The sequence below is a fragment of the Carcharhinus amblyrhynchos genome, chromosome 17 (assembly GCF_965287045.1).
Source record: "Carcharhinus amblyrhynchos chromosome 17, sCarAmb.v2.hapA, whole genome shotgun sequence".
In the NCBI taxonomy this organism is placed as follows: Eukaryota; Metazoa; Chordata; class Chondrichthyes; order Carcharhiniformes; family Carcharhinidae; genus Carcharhinus; species Carcharhinus amblyrhynchos.
This window is the reverse complement of record NC_137340.1, coordinates 21,895,067-21,913,836: the sequence shown is the minus strand read 5'-3', so window position 1 is coordinate 21,913,836 and position 18,770 is coordinate 21,895,067. Positions and strand designations below refer to the sequence as shown.

The window sequence follows — 18,770 nt, the reverse complement described above, 5'->3', positions numbered from 1 at the left end:
AGGGGGAACATATTCTGTGGAAGCTGTTACAATCCTGATGAAATTGCTTTGGAAAAGAAAGCTTACATTTAGCTGCCACATAATGTGAACAAAGGGATCGTCAATATTGAACAAAATGAATCACAAAATTATTTTTTCACAAATTAATTTTCTGGTATACTTATGGTAACAATTTAGAAATGCTGCTGCAGTAACTTAAATTAATGTCTGAAATAACCAAGAAAATCCCCAAAAGAGCTCATGAGAACTTATTTCTCATAAATTTAATATTCTATATTTGTTAATACATAAATTATTACAATATCATGTTGCAGTCAGCAATCAAAGGAAACGATCTTCCATTATGCACATACCTATTGACCCAGATTTCCCTTGGGCTTATACCCTAATAGAATCTGGAAATCCCACCAATACCTACCACATGCAGGATATTTACCACTCCTCCACACAAAAGCTTAAAAGCACCTGGAGTATCATGCACAGTTTTCGTCCCCTTATTTGAAGAAAGATGTTGTGGCACTGGAGCAGTTCAGAAGAGATTGATTCCAGAGATGAGGGGTTTGTCGTATGAAGAGAGATTGAACTGTTTAGGCCGATACTCTCTGGAATTTAGAAGAATGAAGGGAGATCAAATTGAGGTAGACAAGATGATAAAAAGTATGGATAAAGTATATGGGGAGCAGACACTTCCTCTTGTGGGGCATTCTAGGACGAGAGGTCATAGTCTTAGGATAAGGGTAGCAAATTTAAAACAGAGTTGAGGAGAAACTACTTCTCCCAAAGGGTTGTGAATCTGTGGAGTTCGCTACTCCAAAATGTGGGGGGATACTGGGTAAGTGAGTAAATTTAAGGAGGTCTTAGACAGATTTTGAATTGGTTATGGGGAGAAAGCAGGAAAATGGGAATGAGGAGCATATCAGCCATGATTGAATGGCAGAGCAGGCTCAATGGGTTGAATGGCCTAATTCTGTTCCTATATCTTATGATCTTATATGTTCACAGTCAACAATCATGAGGGAGTAAGTCCATAAATCACATTTTTCATCAAACTCACACCCAATACTCAGTAATGCCAACTTGTCAACAGCTCCAGAAATCCTGTCCTCAGAGATGCGCGGAGGATGTGGCGCCCAATGGGAAACCTGTAAATGACCTCCACTGATGTCTCCCACTCCATTGCCAGAGAATGCAATGAGCTGGGAGAATCGCCCCTTTGATGTCTCACTCCCATGTCATGCCCACACTATCACACACACACAAAAAAAAGGTATGGTTTAAGGTAAAACAGCAATTATAAAAAATGGAATTTAATTCAGTCTCTAATTCAGGGAAGTCCTGATATTTAATAGTCAAATGCAGAGATTTCTCAGGAGTTGTGATGATTCTTACAGTTGATCTGCTAGAGGATATTTTCACATGTAGGCTGGAAGATGGAACATGTTACATGAAAGAGAGACAGGCTTAAGATATCTTCCAAGATATTGTCGTTATTTACTTTGCTGCTTAACTGGCTGGAGTGGTCGATGACTTTGCCTTTCGGAGCCCTCTCTCCAAAGATATGAGGATCAGTTGACTGACCATTCTAAATTGCCCCTTAGAGTCAGGAGAATTAATAAGATAAATGTGTGGGCTTACAGAGATAGGGCCTGGGTAGGATTGTTGTCAGTGCAGGCTCAACGGGCTGAATGACCTCCTTCTGAATCACAGAATCATAGGGTTTCTGTGATTCTACAAGGGGTTCGCTCTGATGGAAATCTGCCTGGATGTCTGAAGATGTCTCTGAAAAGCAGTTTAAATTTTTTCTGCAATATTTAGCAGGATGCCAAAATGGCTAATACATCATGTGACCTCACATCAGTGTCAAGGCATGGTTCCAGATAAGGGATTGTAGTAATTTAGTTAACAGTCTGAAGTTTGTATATAGCCTAAACCTTTCAATGTGGCAAAGCAAATTTGCATTCTTCAATGAAGGTGTCACTGGAGTTTTGCTTATCTCCTGGTCAAAACCACAGTGAGTCGATGTCAGAAAAGATATCTTTTTCCTTGTTGTCTACTTAGGAGATAAAGTGGTTTAATCCACAAAAACTATCTGGTAACCCTGAGGAACCATCATAAGTTCTAGTTTTATTTATTTTGAAATGTTGCCTTTAAAATATGTCTTTAAAGATTTTTGATATCATCTTGCAAGTACTGTATCATGGCACAGCTCTGTGACCTTTCATCAGGGCGAGGGTACCCAAATCGGTTACTTGCCTAAAATACAGCCCTCAAAATTAAGAAGCACCTGTATAATGAAGCTTAAGTTTATTTATTATTGTCACAGATAGCTTACATTAACACTGCAATGAAGTTGCCTTGAAAATCCCCTAGTTGCCACACTCCAGTGCCTATTTGGATACACTGAGAGAGAATTTAGCATGGCCAATGCGCCTAACCAACAAGTCTTTTGGACTTTAGGAGGAAATCAGAGCACCCAGAGGAAACCCACGCAGACATGAGGAGAATGTGCAAACTCCACACAGAAAAGGACCCAAGCCAGGAATTGAACTTGGGTTCGTGGCGCTTTGAGGCAGCAGTGCTAACTGCTATAGCACCATGCTGCCCCACGGAGATAATACTCCTATCTCACTAAAAGCAATCCAGGTTTTCAGTTGTGGTACATTTACAGTGACTTATAATTTTTACTATCATCCTCAAAAGGCTCAAGGAACAGAACCCTTATGTCTTGGTATTTGAAATAAAGTCATGTGCTTCCTTACATTGTAAATGACTGCAGCAGCACTGGCCTTTTTGCAGGCCCATGGATGACTCGTATAAAGTCAGCACCAGATCCTTCATTCCATTTTGAGACATTGACACGATCAAAACATTGGTATTAGATGTTACAATGTCAGCAACAAAATTCCTGACCTTTGCATGATTTTGATTTGCATTGAGGTGAAAATCAAATAGACAGCTTATAATGTAAACTTTGGCAACCTGGCGGCAGATAGGACAGCCCTGTTTGTTTCTGGTGATCGGCAGTGCAGAAACAAAGAGATGATCTACTGTAGAAACAATGCCTTCGTTTTGGCATAAGGAAATAACAAATAGGAAAAAGACTAAGCCATACAGCTGTTCAAGCCTGTTCCACCATTCAGTAGAGTCATACTCCCCAAGTCTTTGATCTCTTTAAGGTGCAGAAATGTATTAGTCTCTTCCACAAAAGTGCTCCACAACTGAGTAGCCCACTGGGGTTAGAGAATTCCGATAATTAAATATCCCCTGAGTGGAAAAATAAATTCTCTTCATCTCTGTCCTGAATCATTGATTTTTTCCCTATTTCTCGACTTATCAGCAAGGCAATAGTCCTTTCTTAGTGCCCTTTTACTACTTCCTTAAGAAAGTTTCCACTATTTTCCATTGATCTGATACCAGGCTAACAGGCCTGCAGTTCCCTGTTTTCTCTCTCAAGCTTTTCTTGAATAGCAATATTACATTTGCTGCTTTATAATCCACTGGGATCTTTCCAAAATTCAGGAAACTGCAGAAGATCATAACTAATGCAGTGACTATTTTTACCGCAACTTATTTTAGATATGTGCAAGCCATCGGGCCCAAGAGAGTTGTCAACTTTCAATCCCATTATTTTCTCCAGTGTTATTTCTTTACCAATATTAATTACTTGAAATTTTGCACTTTTATTAAAACCTTGATTCCCCACTATTTTGTGTGTTCTACTGTGAAAACAGATACAAGAGCCAAAAATTTCCTGTCCTGCCCACCATGGGCATCATCACTGGTGGGATGGAAAATTTGGCAGATCGGCAAAATATCTGCTGACTTCAGGCAAGATTTCTGGTCCCATGATGGGTCAGATGGAAAAAGCCCACCCAACATTTGTTTAATATCTCTATTTTTTTACTCCCCATTAATTGGTCACAGAAGTCCCCCTGTTTTCTTATTCCCTTGGGTGGGCAGAGAACCTCCCCTTTATCCCTGTTAAAATTGTGCAGGGCGTAGGGCAGGTGGTTACACCAATCCAGAATCAGCCTTCTGACCTATTTGACGCTCTGCTAGTTTATGGCTCAAGTAGTAACAGAGAGATTATTACCTCTGGGATTCTACTGATTTGTTTTGAACTCAAACTTGCTCAGCAAAATCTCGTTGTTGGTTAAGGTCAATTACTGTATGCTGGTTCCCTGCACCTAGCTCACAGTCACACCTTCAACTGATCAAATCCTAAATTTCCTGGATCAAAGTATCTTGATATCTCTCCTCTCCCTCCGCATTGTCGTATCTATAGCTTGGACTCCAGTTCAACAACTCTGTGTCAAGGTTAAAGTTAATTTATTAGTCACAAGTAAGGCTTACTGTAACACTGCGATTAAGTAGTGTGAAATTCCCCTAGTTGCCACACTCCTGCGCCTGTTCGGGTCAATGCACCTAACCAGCACATCTTTCAGATTTTGGGAGGAAACTAGAACACCCACAGGACATAGGGAGAATGTTCAAATTCCACACAGACAGAGACCCAAGCTGGGAATTGAACCCAGGTCCCTGGTGCTGTGAGGCAGCAGTGCTAACCAAGATTGCTTGAGTTCCAGACATTTATTGCGGCTAGAACTTCATGTTGTGTGAGAAATTCTGGTCACATTGTAGAGAGGGGAGGTACTGCAGAGGATGCAGAGAAGATTTCCAATGATAATACAATAAATGTATGGGTATACATAGCATAAAAGTATTGATGCGCTGAGTCCCTTTTCTCTGGAAAAGAGAAGGTTCGGGGTGACCTGATAAAGATTTTAAAGTATTGAAAGTTTTCATTGAGTGGATAAGATATAATATTTCCTCTTGTGGACAAGTGCATAACTAGAGAGCATCAATATAAAATAGTCACCAAGTAATCCAGCGAGGAATTTAGAAAAGCTTCTTCACACATAGAGTGGTGAGAATATGGAACTTAGAACCACAGAGAGTGGTTGATGAAAATAATATAGATACACTTAAGGAGGAGTTAAACAAGCACACGAGAGAGAAGGGAATAGAGGATCACAGAAAGAACTTTAAAAGTATGACACTCCATACTATCCACCTTCTTCTTCGCTTTCTCCATTTTCCTTTGAAGTTCAAGAATCTTCTTGTTCCTCTTTCGACAAAGTTCCGCCAATTAATTAGATTTACTTTTCAATTCCACATTCAACCAGTTATTCTGATTTACCAGAACCTCCTTTTCTTGTTCAAGGCATTTTCCACGATATTTCATAAATACATCTAATGCTGGAAGTTCCCCAGGTTTTAAGTGAAGACTAACATTTGCTAAGTTTGCTTTCTTAAATTTATCCATTGGAGAGTTCAAGTCCACAGTCAAATGTTCAACTTTCCCTCACTAATTTTCAATTCTTCGAATCAATTCTCATGGCACAGTGAATTAGCGCTGCTGCCTCACAGTGCCAGGGACCCTGATTCGATTCCCAGCTTGGGTCACTGTCTACCCAGAGTCTGCACATTCTCCCAGTGTCTGTGTGGGTTTTCTCCAAGTACTCCGGTTTCCTCCCACAGTCCAAAAGATGTGCTGGTTAGGTGCATTGGCCATGGTAAATTACCCCTCAGTGTACCTGAATAGGCACTGGAATGTGGTGACTAGGGGATTTTCACATTGCTTCATTGAAATGTTAATGTAAGCCTACTTTTGACAATAATAAATAAAATACAAAAAAATACAGCTGAATGTTATAATACAGTAATTATTACATTACTGTCTCTCCAAGCCAAATAATTACCTAGGATGAAATCTATCCCTCCAATGAGTAATTGAGGAATAATTCCACTATAACAATTTCATTTACAAAATCACTTCGTAAATTAAGTTTACACAAAGAAACAAGTTCATCCCTTCCATTAATATCCCTTTTCTTCATGAAACTATCTGGAATACAAATTCTATCATTGGCTACCATCAATAATTTATTTGCTCCTGTAACTCTTAAAATTTTAATTTGTTTACTTATTTTGTTGGACGAGTAAGGAAAAATATCTGCCTTTGAAACAAAACATCCAGAACCTCCAGAAGCCTGACTTCCTTAGCCAGTACTCCAATAATTCTCTGAACGATCTTGAAATGTATCCCCCCATGAATCTAATTATAGGTTCATCCTTCCTTACAGAGAAACACTAAATGAAACCTACTTAAAATTTATACCTTATTTCTAATATTTAACAATACAAATATAAAATTATCTGCTTTCCTGACAACTGTTCCTTTTATCCCCACCATTCTCACAGTTTGCTGTCTCTTTTTCTCCCCTGATGCCAATGTGTTCTCTCTCTCTCTCTAATCTGATGCTCCCTTGCCCCCAGTTTTCTTGCTATACTTTCTCTCCCTCTCTCTACCCCTAATATTCCATTATCTCCACCATACTCACTGTTCCCTCTACCTGCCTTTCTCTCTCTCACCCTGATGTTACCTTTACCCCATCAGTCTCTCATCCTTCCATTCCTTTATTCTCATGATTTTCACAGTGTTCTCATAGCTCTGTGTCTTTTATCCACTCTGCTGTCACTGCGCTCCCTCTCTTTTTTTTCCCATTTATCTCCCTCTAATCTCCTGAGTTGTATTAGCTAGTTAATCATTTCATTTGCGCTGGCCGTCAGTTCACTTCCTCTTACTTATGGTAAACCCAGACACCTGCAGCATCTCATCCATTAGTATGGGATGCTCAACCCTTGTGAGAGGAACATCATATCATCTGTAATTTCTAGTTGCTGCACTTATTCTTTTCCCATTATTATTCCATGTTTTCTGTCACATTTATCATCATGTAGGCCATTGTTCAACCAGCTGTGGAACATAACACATTACTGTAACATTATATTGATTTCTGGATTAAAGATTAATCTTTGTTTCAAATCTTTCATAATTAAAAGTGCCTTTTTCAGTTCCTTCAAAGTCCTTGAAGTAAATATTAACCCCCAGTGGGTGTCACATGGCCTTTGGTGGAGGGCAGAATGGATTGGGGGTTTGGCAGGAACACATGGTGGGAACACAAAATGCACATGGAGGACTAGGTTTGAAACCTGGCGTGGGATTTTCCAACCGCGCTTGCCCCAAGGCTGAAAGTTCCCACCCGTGGCCAACAGTCCTTCACAATGTCCGTGTCCAACCCACCATGATTCTCATGGCGGGTGGGATGGGAAAATTCTGCCCCTGGAATGCAAGAATAGGAGCAGAAGTTCAGGCAGTCAAAAACTATGGACAAAGCAGCTAAGAAGTGGCACTGGGAATCCAGGGCACTTTCAAAGGAAGGAAAGGGGTGAAACAGGGGTTCAGATAAGGAGAGACCACACTTTTCCTTGTGGGGCTAATCGGAGCACACATTTTCCAGTCGTCTCACAGATGAAATAGGTCCACATATATCTGTCATTTGCATTTATGTTATGCCTTTAACATAGCAAAGTATCGTAAAGGGCTTCACAGGAGCGCAATCTGACAAAAATTCACTGCGTGGCCAGAATGTTACCACCAATCACGCCAGCAGGATTTTCCCATCCCACTGCAGTGAATAGAGATTTGGTGAGGCACCAAATTCTCCAACCTCGCTGCAGTCGGAGCGTGGCATAAACAGCCAGTAAGATCACGTCCCAAGTTTAAGAGGAGATGTTAGAGCAGATGAGCAAAAGCTTGGACAAAAGGGTGGGATTTATGGTTCATCTGAAAAGAAGAGAGACATTTAGGAGCAAATCCAAAGAGAGGGCCTAGTCAGCTGAAGCATGTCTGCCAGTAGTAAGGTAAAGGAAGTAGAGATGCACCAAAGTTCAGTGTTGGAGGAATATGGAGTCTTAGATTTTAAGGCTGGAAGGGATTAGAGATTTATGAAGGGGTTTAGGCACATGGATGAAAACTTTAAATTTGATTTATTTGTGGACTGAAACCAATGTAGGTCAGCAAGCACAGGGATTTTGGGTGAACAGAATTTGGAAGTTTCAGACATTTTTGGAGTTTTGGATAAGCTCCGATTTATAGATTGGTGTGCCTCCAGCACCTAAACTGCAGTCAATAGTTAAAATAGGTGCCAGGAGGCAGCAGAGTGGTTTAAAGTTTCCCTCCATATGGCCTTCAATGTAATGCCATAGCGTTCAGTGCCTTCTTTTGAAACGGACATTTTGGCCAGGCGTCATGAAGGACACACGGCTTGATCTTTTCAATGATCTGTCAGGTGAAAGTTTAACATGGGTTAAACTGGTCACCTTAAGATTGTGCCTCCTTTCTCTTCTTTTAGTGACAGTTATTGGTTTGATGAAGTTCAGAAATAATCACAGGAAGAGTGTTCTGGGTGTCAACCATAAATGAAGGTTCTGTTAGATGCTGCGATCTGTGTTACTTTCCTTGTTCTTTCCCATTAGTACCATCACGACTTATGTCCTTGTGGAAGCACGATAGTTTAAAGATTTTTGCAAGCCATCTCTTGGGTCCATCTTGTAACATTTTGCAGTTGATGTTAGGATTCCTGTGTTTATTTTATTATCTTAGGCCTTACATCCCTTGCCTAGATATTCCCTTTTTTTAATTCAGCTCTTGTTTCCTTTCTGTTTGTTAAGGCCTCCCCATCTGGCTAAGTCCAGATAATATTGGGGTTCAATAATGTGTCATTCCTTTTCTGCCCGTATCAGCTTTCACTTCTCATTTTTCAGCTTCATTTCCAAACCTGAAATATAATTCTGTTTTTGTTTCTCTGTTGAATCTTTCTTTCCCAGATTATATTTAAATAATAGCAAATTATTATTAATTTGAATATCACAATGAATATTACAAAGACAATGCTCTACTATGAACACATATTACACTTGTACTAAATTAAGCTCAGTAAAATTGTCTATCCATTTATTTGTAAATGGCTATTGCCTCCAATAGAATAGAGAAGAGAAGGATTTGATTCAAATGCATTAAACTTTCATGCTATACAACCTCACACTGCAATTTAAAATACGGCTTATAAAATAACTCGGCAAGAAATGTGAGTTGGATATCGAAATTAAACTATGTCGTAGCAGACCACAACTTGCGATTTTTTGAGTGGCAGCATATTATTGCCATTTTATGGGATGGTATGTTTGTTTTTAGTGTTTTCCATCTGTTCTGTCAGATTTGTACCATCCTAACATGACTCATCCGGCTACATGTGACAGACTTGTATTTCATTCTTTGTCAGTGCATTGTGTACCAGGTTTTCGTTGCTGTAGTTTAGTGTTATCTTCAGATTTGTCAGATTCCAAGTATTTATGATGGCAATACTGTGTCTTCTATTACCTCTGCTGGATGGTCAGTATAGCAATCTGCTGAGCTTATTTTAGCGTAAAGGACACAACATTGAATGAGCCCCATCCTTGTTCTTATAAATTACCAGGAAGCTAAAATATAGGGGTTTTAATAATGCCAAACTCAAGAAAATAAGATTCTCACTGCCACTCTGATATTAAGATGAATTATACTTTGCCTCATTGGAGTAGACGATAAAATTGTTTGTCAACTCGTCTGTCTTATACTGTTGTTTTTGTTTTGTAACATTTTCATCTCCTGAAGCAAATTCTTAACCACAAAATGGTAAAAGCATAAAATCTTTTTCCAACTCTTATTTGCTTTTCAAAGTAAATTCATGAGTTTTGTGCTTCGTGTCCAGACTTGTACATGAACTGATCATTATTTTATGTCTCCTCTCTTGTTTGTCAAGGTCCACGTTCCAGGAGTTTGCAGAAAAATACGGAAGGGATCATCGATTTAGATTGGTGCAGAAGAAGAAAGATCAAGAGCACTTCTTCAATCAATTCTTAAATATGCTCAGAAAGAGGGACAAAGAAAACAGGATTCGACTGAGAAAGATCAGATAAAGCATCATTAAATTTTCACTCAAACTGAGCTACTGTGACACAACCAATGACAAAGGGATTTAGACAATCTTATCTGTGCGGTCTTTGGCTAATTGCATCATACAAGCATTTACAACTCAAGACAATGGGCTGGATTCTCTGACCACGCTCGCAGCTGGCATCCTCTGGTCCCGCTGCAGTGAACGGAGATCTGGCTGAGCGCCAAAATCTCCGTTCTCGCTGGCAGCAGTGGCGGGGCGTGAACGGCCAGAGAATTCCGGCCAGTATTTTGAATTTACAGTTGCAGGTAATACCAGTTTACACACCTCCAGCATCAATTTTTATGTTGTTGGTTTCTGATTTTTAATTGTTATTTGGAGCATAACTAACACATTTTTGCCATTTAAACAAAGTTAAGAAGTACATCATTTAATTTCTGTGGCTACTCATCAATTCTTCAGAATCAGTACACTGTAACAGTGCATAATTTCCATGATAATCAAAATGCCCTCTGTTAGGATGGAGGAGCTTTTAATTTATTAACAATTCAACCTACTGACCTGAAATGACAGTGTAGATGACTAGTGTGCAAGGTTAGTGCATTGGTACTTCTGTCTGTAATTGCTCTCTGCACTATTTTAATAGAGACATTCACATAATTGTTACCACACTAAAATAGCGGAGATTAAAAATTATGATGAGCACATTGAGAGTTTGGACACTAATATAATGTGGCGTCATTTGAAGGCCATTGTTTTTAACTAGTGTTTTATATTTTAAAAAGCTAATTCTGAAAAGCATTTCTGAGACATTCTGTTCTTAACATTAAATTCACCAACAGGTTAACATTGCTGCTGAACATCAAGACAAAAGTGGGGTATTATTCCAGTCACTCTAAAATGGAGAGGGAATAAGCTCTGCCAAAGTACCAGCTTATTAAATTGCACTGTTAAAATTATAATTGCAGTATTTAAGAAAATGACATGGCAAATTTAGTTCAATTACGTATTCTGTATTTTTATCAGTGTCTGAAAATAGTGATGGTAAGGTTGGAAACAGTACTGTATAACAAAGTATTTACATTAATGTGTGCTCCTTAGTAAATTTGTTTTGCTTCTTGTGAGTTTTTGCTCATGGAGTGCAGAGTGCCTATTTAGTAGCTAGCTTGGTGTTTAAAGCATTAGGAGATAGCATCTATAAGAAACTGTACATTCTAAAATTTGGCTTTTTACAATGTAATGATTTTAAACTGTGCTTGTGGTAAGGTAACCCAGTTACAGTACAGATTTGTAGTGTAATGCCTTCAGACAATACCTGAGTAGTTTTTTGCAATATCTGAAAAGAAAAGCAGTATTTTAATTTTATTAAAAGTAACACCAATTTCCATTATGGTTTAATAAGTTCAGTGATTTCTTTTGAAAGTATGTACATAATCCCACAGTATTTTCATTAATAAATATTTCACAATCTTATTCAGTTATTCTTCATTGCAAGTACTTCATTTTCTATTTTGTTCACTATAACCTGTGCTTTATTTTCATTAATGCTATTAATAAGAATTGAATTTTTTTCTGAAGTGTAAAGATTTTTAACATGTGATCATTGAGAAAGTTTTTGCATGAGTATAAAGAGAAAGGGCTGAAAAAGTTAACTCATCTAAAAAATGTAAACATAACAATAGTAAGTTTAAAACAGGCAAAATTGTTGCTGGAATTAAGAAGACTGGAATGTGAATGGATATTTTTGGTATCAGTGCTACGCATGCCACAGAAATGGGATAATTTATCTTCTTATGAATGCATTTTATATCCTATTCTGTATACATTATTGAACGCCCAAAAAGGTAATCAATCACCTGAAATATAAGGATCTCAAGCTTCGGATTTATTGGGAAAATGTTGCTCCAATAAGTGCTGCAGGAAATCTATTTTGGCCAACGTATGATAGCAGTCAATGTGAATTATTTCAGGAATGAAATTGCTATTCCAGGGGACTTTGCCATCTGCTGCACACTTCTTACTCAGGAACTTGTAACAGATGGGGTGGAGTTGAGTAAAATTGTATAACTGGAGGTGTTCTTGAAGTACCATCCTACAAAATCCTATAAGCATTTAAAATATTGACCTGACTTGGACTATTTCAGATGGAAAAGCCTGCCTAGGCCTTTGTTTTAGGAACGGGTGCATTTCCACATCAAAATGCTTTCATGTCAAATCTATACAAGGGCTTTACATAATATAGAAGAAATAACAAATGTTTGTCCTAAGTGCAGTGCATATCCAGACATGATTCTAAGTTAGAAATCACTCAGTTGCATCACTAAAAGGAAACGTAAATTTGAATTCAGGTCTTCAATTTCACATCAATCAAAGCTGGATAGATTGGCACTGGAACAGGCAATCACAAAGCTACCCTGAGTCACAGGGAACTGAACACATCTGAACATAATCTGAGGTCACTTACTATTCCATATCAGGTGGGATGTCTCTCAGTTAAATTCTTTGATGAAGGTCTGGAGAAGTGGACCAAGAGCATTTGAAATAAATATAAAAGCCTTTTAAGCACAAATAGGAAAAATGGAGGCTACCTTTCTGTATTTTCCTCAATAGCAGATAGAATGCAAAGGTCATTAGCTGTTATAAGAATTGCAGGTATGCTACACACTTAAGCACTTAATGCTTGATTTGATCCATTTGAAAGAATAGAAGCGTTCGCACCCAAGGGAACAGGGTGCCTAAGGCTATGGCTTCTATCCTGCTATAATAGATCAGAATACAACTACTTGATACAAGTTCTAACATCGGGGAAAGTGGATTGATCAGCAGTATACAATGGCAAATAATTTTCATTGCTGCTGATCATCTATTCACATCTGCTGTAGACTCAAGTTTTAACTTAAATTAATTCTAAATCTTTTTCCCAAACCAAATAAAAGCAATAATCAGAATCTTTTTGCCACATCCTTCCAGATAAATCAAAAGGAAATAAACTGTACCATTGGTGAATATAGAATCTTAATCATGGCAATACCCTCACTGCCCTTCCTAACAGCACTGTGGGTGCACCCACACCACTTGGTCTGCAGATATTTAAGACAGCGGCTTGCCAGCACCTTCTCGAGGGTAATTAATGCTGACCATGCCAGCAATGCTCATATTCCATGAAAATAATTTTAAAATACGCAGCAAATATTTTCTTCTGCTGCCAAAAATAAGGATATTGAGCAGCTGAAGGAACTAATTCTAGAGAATGCCCAGATACTTTTAACGCATTTAAAGATTTATTTGAAAGTATGCCACCAACTTGGATGAACATCATCAGAAATGAGAAGTGGGCTTGTTGTCATGTTTTCCAACAACAATACCAACCAAAATGATCAAAATGATGGTAAAATGGCAATGGTATTGATAATATCAGCTCTTCATATCCACCCATGCACAACTCTGATGGTAGTTCCTCGTTGCTAAGAAGAAGAAGATGGGAAAACAGGAGTGAACCCATTTTTGCTATCTATGTTGGGGCATGCCCCTTTAACAGAATGGGTTAAGTAACCCAGGACATGCTTAGCCAGTCTTGTGCTGACTGTGCTAGAAAACAGACATGTTAGTAAATAGTTCCAGTAGTTATGGGCGCCACAGTGGTTAGCACTGCTGCCTCACAGTGCCAGGGACCTGGGTTCAATTCCCAGCTTGGGTCATATGGAGTTTGCATATTCTCCCCATGTCTGTGTGGGTTTCTTCCCACAATCCAAAGATGTGCCAGGTAGGTAGATTGACCATGCTAAATTGCCCTTAGTGTCAGGGTGAGTCACTTGGGTAAATGCATGGGGTTATGGGAATAGGGCCTGATTGTGGTCGGTGCAGACTTGATGGGCCAAATGGCCTCCTTCTGCACTGTAGGATTCTATAATTCTAGTTTACTTCCACTGACCTCATAGTCTTTAATTAGTCTTTATATCAGATCTCAAACATAATTATTTTAACAATCACTGATAAAGAAAACATTTATATCAGTGTTTGTTAATAAAGCTGCCCAATACCAATATACTGGCTTAGTTACCTATGCAATTTTATTTCCTGCATTTTTACAGATAATAGACAAAATGTATCAGGTTACAATTAGCAACCTGGAACTGAGACCACTACCTCTATCCATCCATCCACCACAGAAGCCCTATCACTAATCTCTGCATCCAGACCTGATTCCTATCCCCTTGAACTTACTGCTGGTTTTCATTTCAATCTCTCACTCCCAAATTCACCATAATGCTCCCTTGTGTTGGATGGTGGAACCCTGCATGATAGATCCTAACTTTTATTTTTTGTTCAGATATGTGAAGGGCAGCCACTGAACAGAGTCACAGGAGTCAGCTGATGAACTCCTAACAAAATACTAAAACACTTATAAATGCTACTTCTTCACTTTATAAATGTGTACAGATCTGTATAGCTGTTACAGATTACAGAATCTATCTTATACCCTAATATTCTCGGTAAGTATGTAGTCCATGTAAACCAATAGAAAAATGAAAACAATATACCATGGATGCTGGAAATAAAAAGAGAAAATGCTGGATAACCTCTTCTGTAGAAAGACCGTATAGACTCAAAATGTTGGGTGCAATTTTCCCAAAAAATGAATAAAGATCGAATTTTGCAATCTTGTTCGCAGCCAGGATTCTCCTGTCCTGCTGCAAGAAAGGAGAATTGGCTGAGTGCCAAGCTTTCCATTTTTGCCTGCAGCAGTGGTGGGACATGAATGGCCAGAGAATTAAGTGTCATTTTGGATGAAAAAACGGTTGCAATTTGCATCTCCCACACTCAGGCCATGATCTTACAACCTCATCCCACCTGACTTTCAGTGAGACAAGGTGGTAAGATCGGGCAGGAGATGAAAAATTATGTTCACACCTGATTTTTTGCCTCCCTCAATCTTACTGGCAGTGTTAGGCCAGCGAAATTGGCTTTGCTCTAGAAAATGGGGTGTATATTGTATAAGAGGAGTTAAAGCAGCAAGAGCAATGTAAAAGGTCAGTAGCTGGGAGCTAGGACAAATTGTAACAAAGATGTGCAGGGCATGAGACTGAGGAAGCATTATTGACAGTGCGAAGGGCTATAGAAGATGCTGATAGTTGAATAAAGGTAAGATAGCATATTCATGTCTTGCCTATTCCTGCAGTTTCTGTGAGATACTGCTTACTTCTGGGTTACCTTCTTTTAAGCTGCTCTTGCTTTTCTGTGTGAACCCCTGCTAAGTAACACCCAAGTTTTTATTCTGCGTTTGGTTTGAAATCATAAAGCCCTCATTAAAATGCAAGCAAAGTTTAAAGTGAAACAAAAATGAGTTCTGAATACTTTCTTAACACACTTATGCAGAAACACAATTAAGCTTAAACCAAATGTTATAATTTATGACCAGTAACCATAAATACAAAGATAAATTGCCTAAAATTCAATTTATTTCCGAACAATAGTGAAAGAATTATGAAAACAACAAAAGGAGGAGGACATTGACAGAATAAGAAATTGAAGCTGTCCATTAGCAATAATGATCAAGGCGGAGATGGTGGATACATGAGACTTAGAGAAAGGTTATAGGATATGGTAGTATACTGGGGGACAGAGATAGAAGTAAATGGATGTTACCAGCTTTTATCTTGCCTGTCTCATTCCCACCGCTGCCCCCATCTGCTAATCTTTTTTCACCTGTTCACCCACCTTATTCCAGCTTCTTTCATGCCAAGTGCCTTCCCTCACTACCCTCACTATAAAACCTATTTCCTGCCACAGAATTGGAATTCTAACTCTTTCACCTCCTAAGTTCTTCCTGTGGGTGATGCTGCATCTGCTGGCTGTACAATTGGCAAATAGAGCGTGAGTGCAAAAATCACAAAACAATTTCTTGGCTCAATACTGAAAGATTGGCAAAGAGTGGAGAGCACAAAGGGCCTTAAGGCATAGTGGAAAGATGAAAAGATGCCCCAGAATCCCAAAAGATGAAGAAATGTTGGTGGAGGGAATGACGCATATGGACAGATGAATGACATAGAGTGAGAGGATTTGAGTATAGGAATAGAGATGTGTGGCTGCAATTGTATAGGGCAGTGATGAGGCCACACCTGGAGTACTGTGTGCAGTTTTGGTGTCCTTATCTGAGGCAGGATGTGCTTTCTATAGAGGGACTGCAGCAAAGGTTTACCAGGCTGATTCCTGGGATGGCAGGGCTGTCACATGAGGAGAGACTAAATCAGTTAGGATTACATGAATTGGAGCTCAGAAGAGTGCGGGGATCTCATGGAAACATACAAAATTCTAACAGGATTAGATAGGGTAGATTCAGAAAGAATATTCCCAGTGATGGGGGAGTTCAAAACAAGGGATCATAGTTTGAGAATTAGGGGTAAACCTTTTAGAACTGAGGTGAAGAGAAATTTCTTCATCCAGAAGGTAGTGAAGGTATGGAATTCATTACCACAGAAAGTAGTTGAGGCCAAGTCATGAGATTTCATGACAAAATTAGATATAGCTCCTGGGGTTAAAGGGATCAAGGGATATGGGGGGGAGGGAAGAAAGGGGGGAATCAGGGTATTGAATTTGCTGATCCTCCATGATCATAATGAATGTCAGGGCAGGAACTTGAAGGGCCAAATGGCCTACTCCTCCTTCTAGTTTCTATGTTTGTTTGGGACGAACAGGCGATAGCAGTGAAATTGGTCCAAATTTCACTGGACTAATCAGAAATTAGTCCAAAAACCACATGTTCTTGGCTCAGAAACAGATGTCCAAGAATCAGCGTTATATTGTTTCTATCTCATTTCTATTTCAGTTTTCAGATTTGATGCAGGCTGAGATTTTGAAGTGGTCTTCTCTGTATCCAGCCAAAAACCTATTTATTTCAAAAATGATTTCTCAACTTTAGATTGTTATGGTGCACTCAATACTGTCTATCCAAACCTTTACTAATATTTCTAACCTTTCGATACTGAAGTTCCTAAAACCACTGTCACTTAAAAAAGAGATTGCAAGTTGGTGTGTTGTCTTGTCACCTTGCTTACTGCTTTAAGTACGATTTTCTATCAGCTATGAAACTCCTGTGTGACTGTTCTTTGGGTAGTCTAGACTGAAGCCATGTGGCGGATTTTCAGTTGATGGCAGTGTCAAGGATTGTGTGTGGACACGATTTAAAAACCACATTCCCAATTGGCATCTCCGGATCTCGACATCTCTGGGAAGCATCACAATTTTCAAAAGGGAGGCTGGGGTAGTGGGAGACAAAACAGGGAGCTCACTTCCCTCCAGTTAATGGTCCATTGGCTCACTGAGGGGCTTGTTAATGGACCAAGGAGACAGAAAGGGCAGTTTCCAATGCAGGATTCAGCAGGTCCAACCAGTCTGGTGCAGGTTAAGGCACAGCTTGTCAGGTTCAGAGTGGGAGAACTGCAAGCTTATTTTTAATGATGACAAGTGTTGAAAATGAGAAATCTCGCACCACATTGTGCACATTACCTTTGCTTTGGCCATTTTTATTTGCATTTAAACTGCTGGCAAGGCAAGAGTTAAAGCGTAGGGCATTCAGCCTATCGAGTCTGCTATTCAATATGGTTGATCATCCAATGCTTTTTCCTCTCATTATCTCCATATCTCTTTGTGTTATTGGTATTCAAAAATCTATCCATTTCTGCTTTAAACATATTCAATAACTGAGTTTCCACAGTCCTCTGTGAATTCCAAAGATTCACAACCTTCTGAGTAAAAAACATCCCCTCACCTTGGTCTGAAAGGGCAGCATGGTGGCACAATGGTTAGCACTGCTGCCTTACAGTGACAGCGACCTGGGTTCAATTCCGCCTCAGGTGACTGTCTGGAGTCTGCATGTTCTCCCCATCTTTGCGAAGGTTTCCTCTGGGTACTCCAGCTTCCTCCCACACTCCAAAAGTGTGCTAGGTTGATTTACCATGATAAATTACCCCTTGTGTCAAGGGGTGACAAGCAGGGGTAATACGCGGAGTTAGGGCCTGGGTGGAATTGTGGTCACTGCAGACTCGATGGGCCAAATGGCCTCTTTCTGCACTGTAGGGTTTCTATAATTCTAAAAAAGTGGCTTCCCCTCTCTTTTGAAATTGTGGCCCTCAGTTCCAGACTCTCCAAACAAGGGAAACACCATACCTGCATCTACCCTGTGCTATGGTATGGCAGATTGTAATGCCCAAACCCCAAAAGGAAACGTGCAACAGCTGCCAGAATGGTATTGTAATTTTTGTATTGAGGTGGTTTTCTAAAAATCAGAAAGTAACTTCTCAGATTAATTGGTAATTTTATATTAAAATTAACAATTTATTAAAATAAAGAAAATTTTTTAAAAATACCCTTAAAACACAAGAACACCTTGACACATTTAACAAAACTTATTAAACCTTTCTGAACAGACCACGGCCTAAATAACTCAGAACTAACACCCACACAACCTCCCCCGCACTCCCCCCCCCCCCCCCGCTCAACCTTGTGAAGTTAACAGTCTGTATAAATGTTTTAATTTATCAAATCCCAGGAACTTTATCACACTGTTATACAGCTTTAATTTAAGCACCTTCCAAGCATTCCAGTGACAGACAAGGACAGTAATTCAATTATTTCTTTATTTAACACTTCTGGTATCAACTCAACCATAAACAGTTGCAACTCATTAACTGTTTACTGAATTTTAACTCTAACTAGACATCAACTTCCAACTTAACTTTAACTCTTAAACTGCATGTTAACTTTAACTAAACATCAACTTTAACAATTTAACTGAAAATAGATACTACCAAGTTTAGGAAAACCTTGGCCAAGAAAAATCCTTGATGTAGAATCTATCTTCTTCTCTGAAGCATCCTTCAGGGCACAAGTCTTCTTGTGATGGTTTGTCTCTTCAAATTATCGCTGGCA

The 18,770-nt window shown here is 39.2% G+C and overlaps 1 protein-coding gene across 2 annotated transcripts in view; it reads left to right on the top strand.

Moving 5' to 3' along the window:
• The window catches only part of tcerg1l (transcription elongation regulator 1 like), a 636,404-nt gene extending 625,128 nt beyond the window's left edge, over window positions 1–11,276 (top strand). For both annotated transcript variants that reach the window (XM_080205273.1, XM_080205274.1), the window contains exon 14: window positions 9,708–11,276. In XM_080205273.1, the coding sequence (XP_080061399.1) occupies window positions 9,708–9,864 (157 nt within the window). In that variant the 3' untranslated portion in view covers window positions 9,865–11,276. The remainder of the gene's footprint in view (window positions 1–9,707) is intronic.
• The last annotated feature ends 7,494 nt before the right edge of the window (window positions 11,277–18,770 follow it).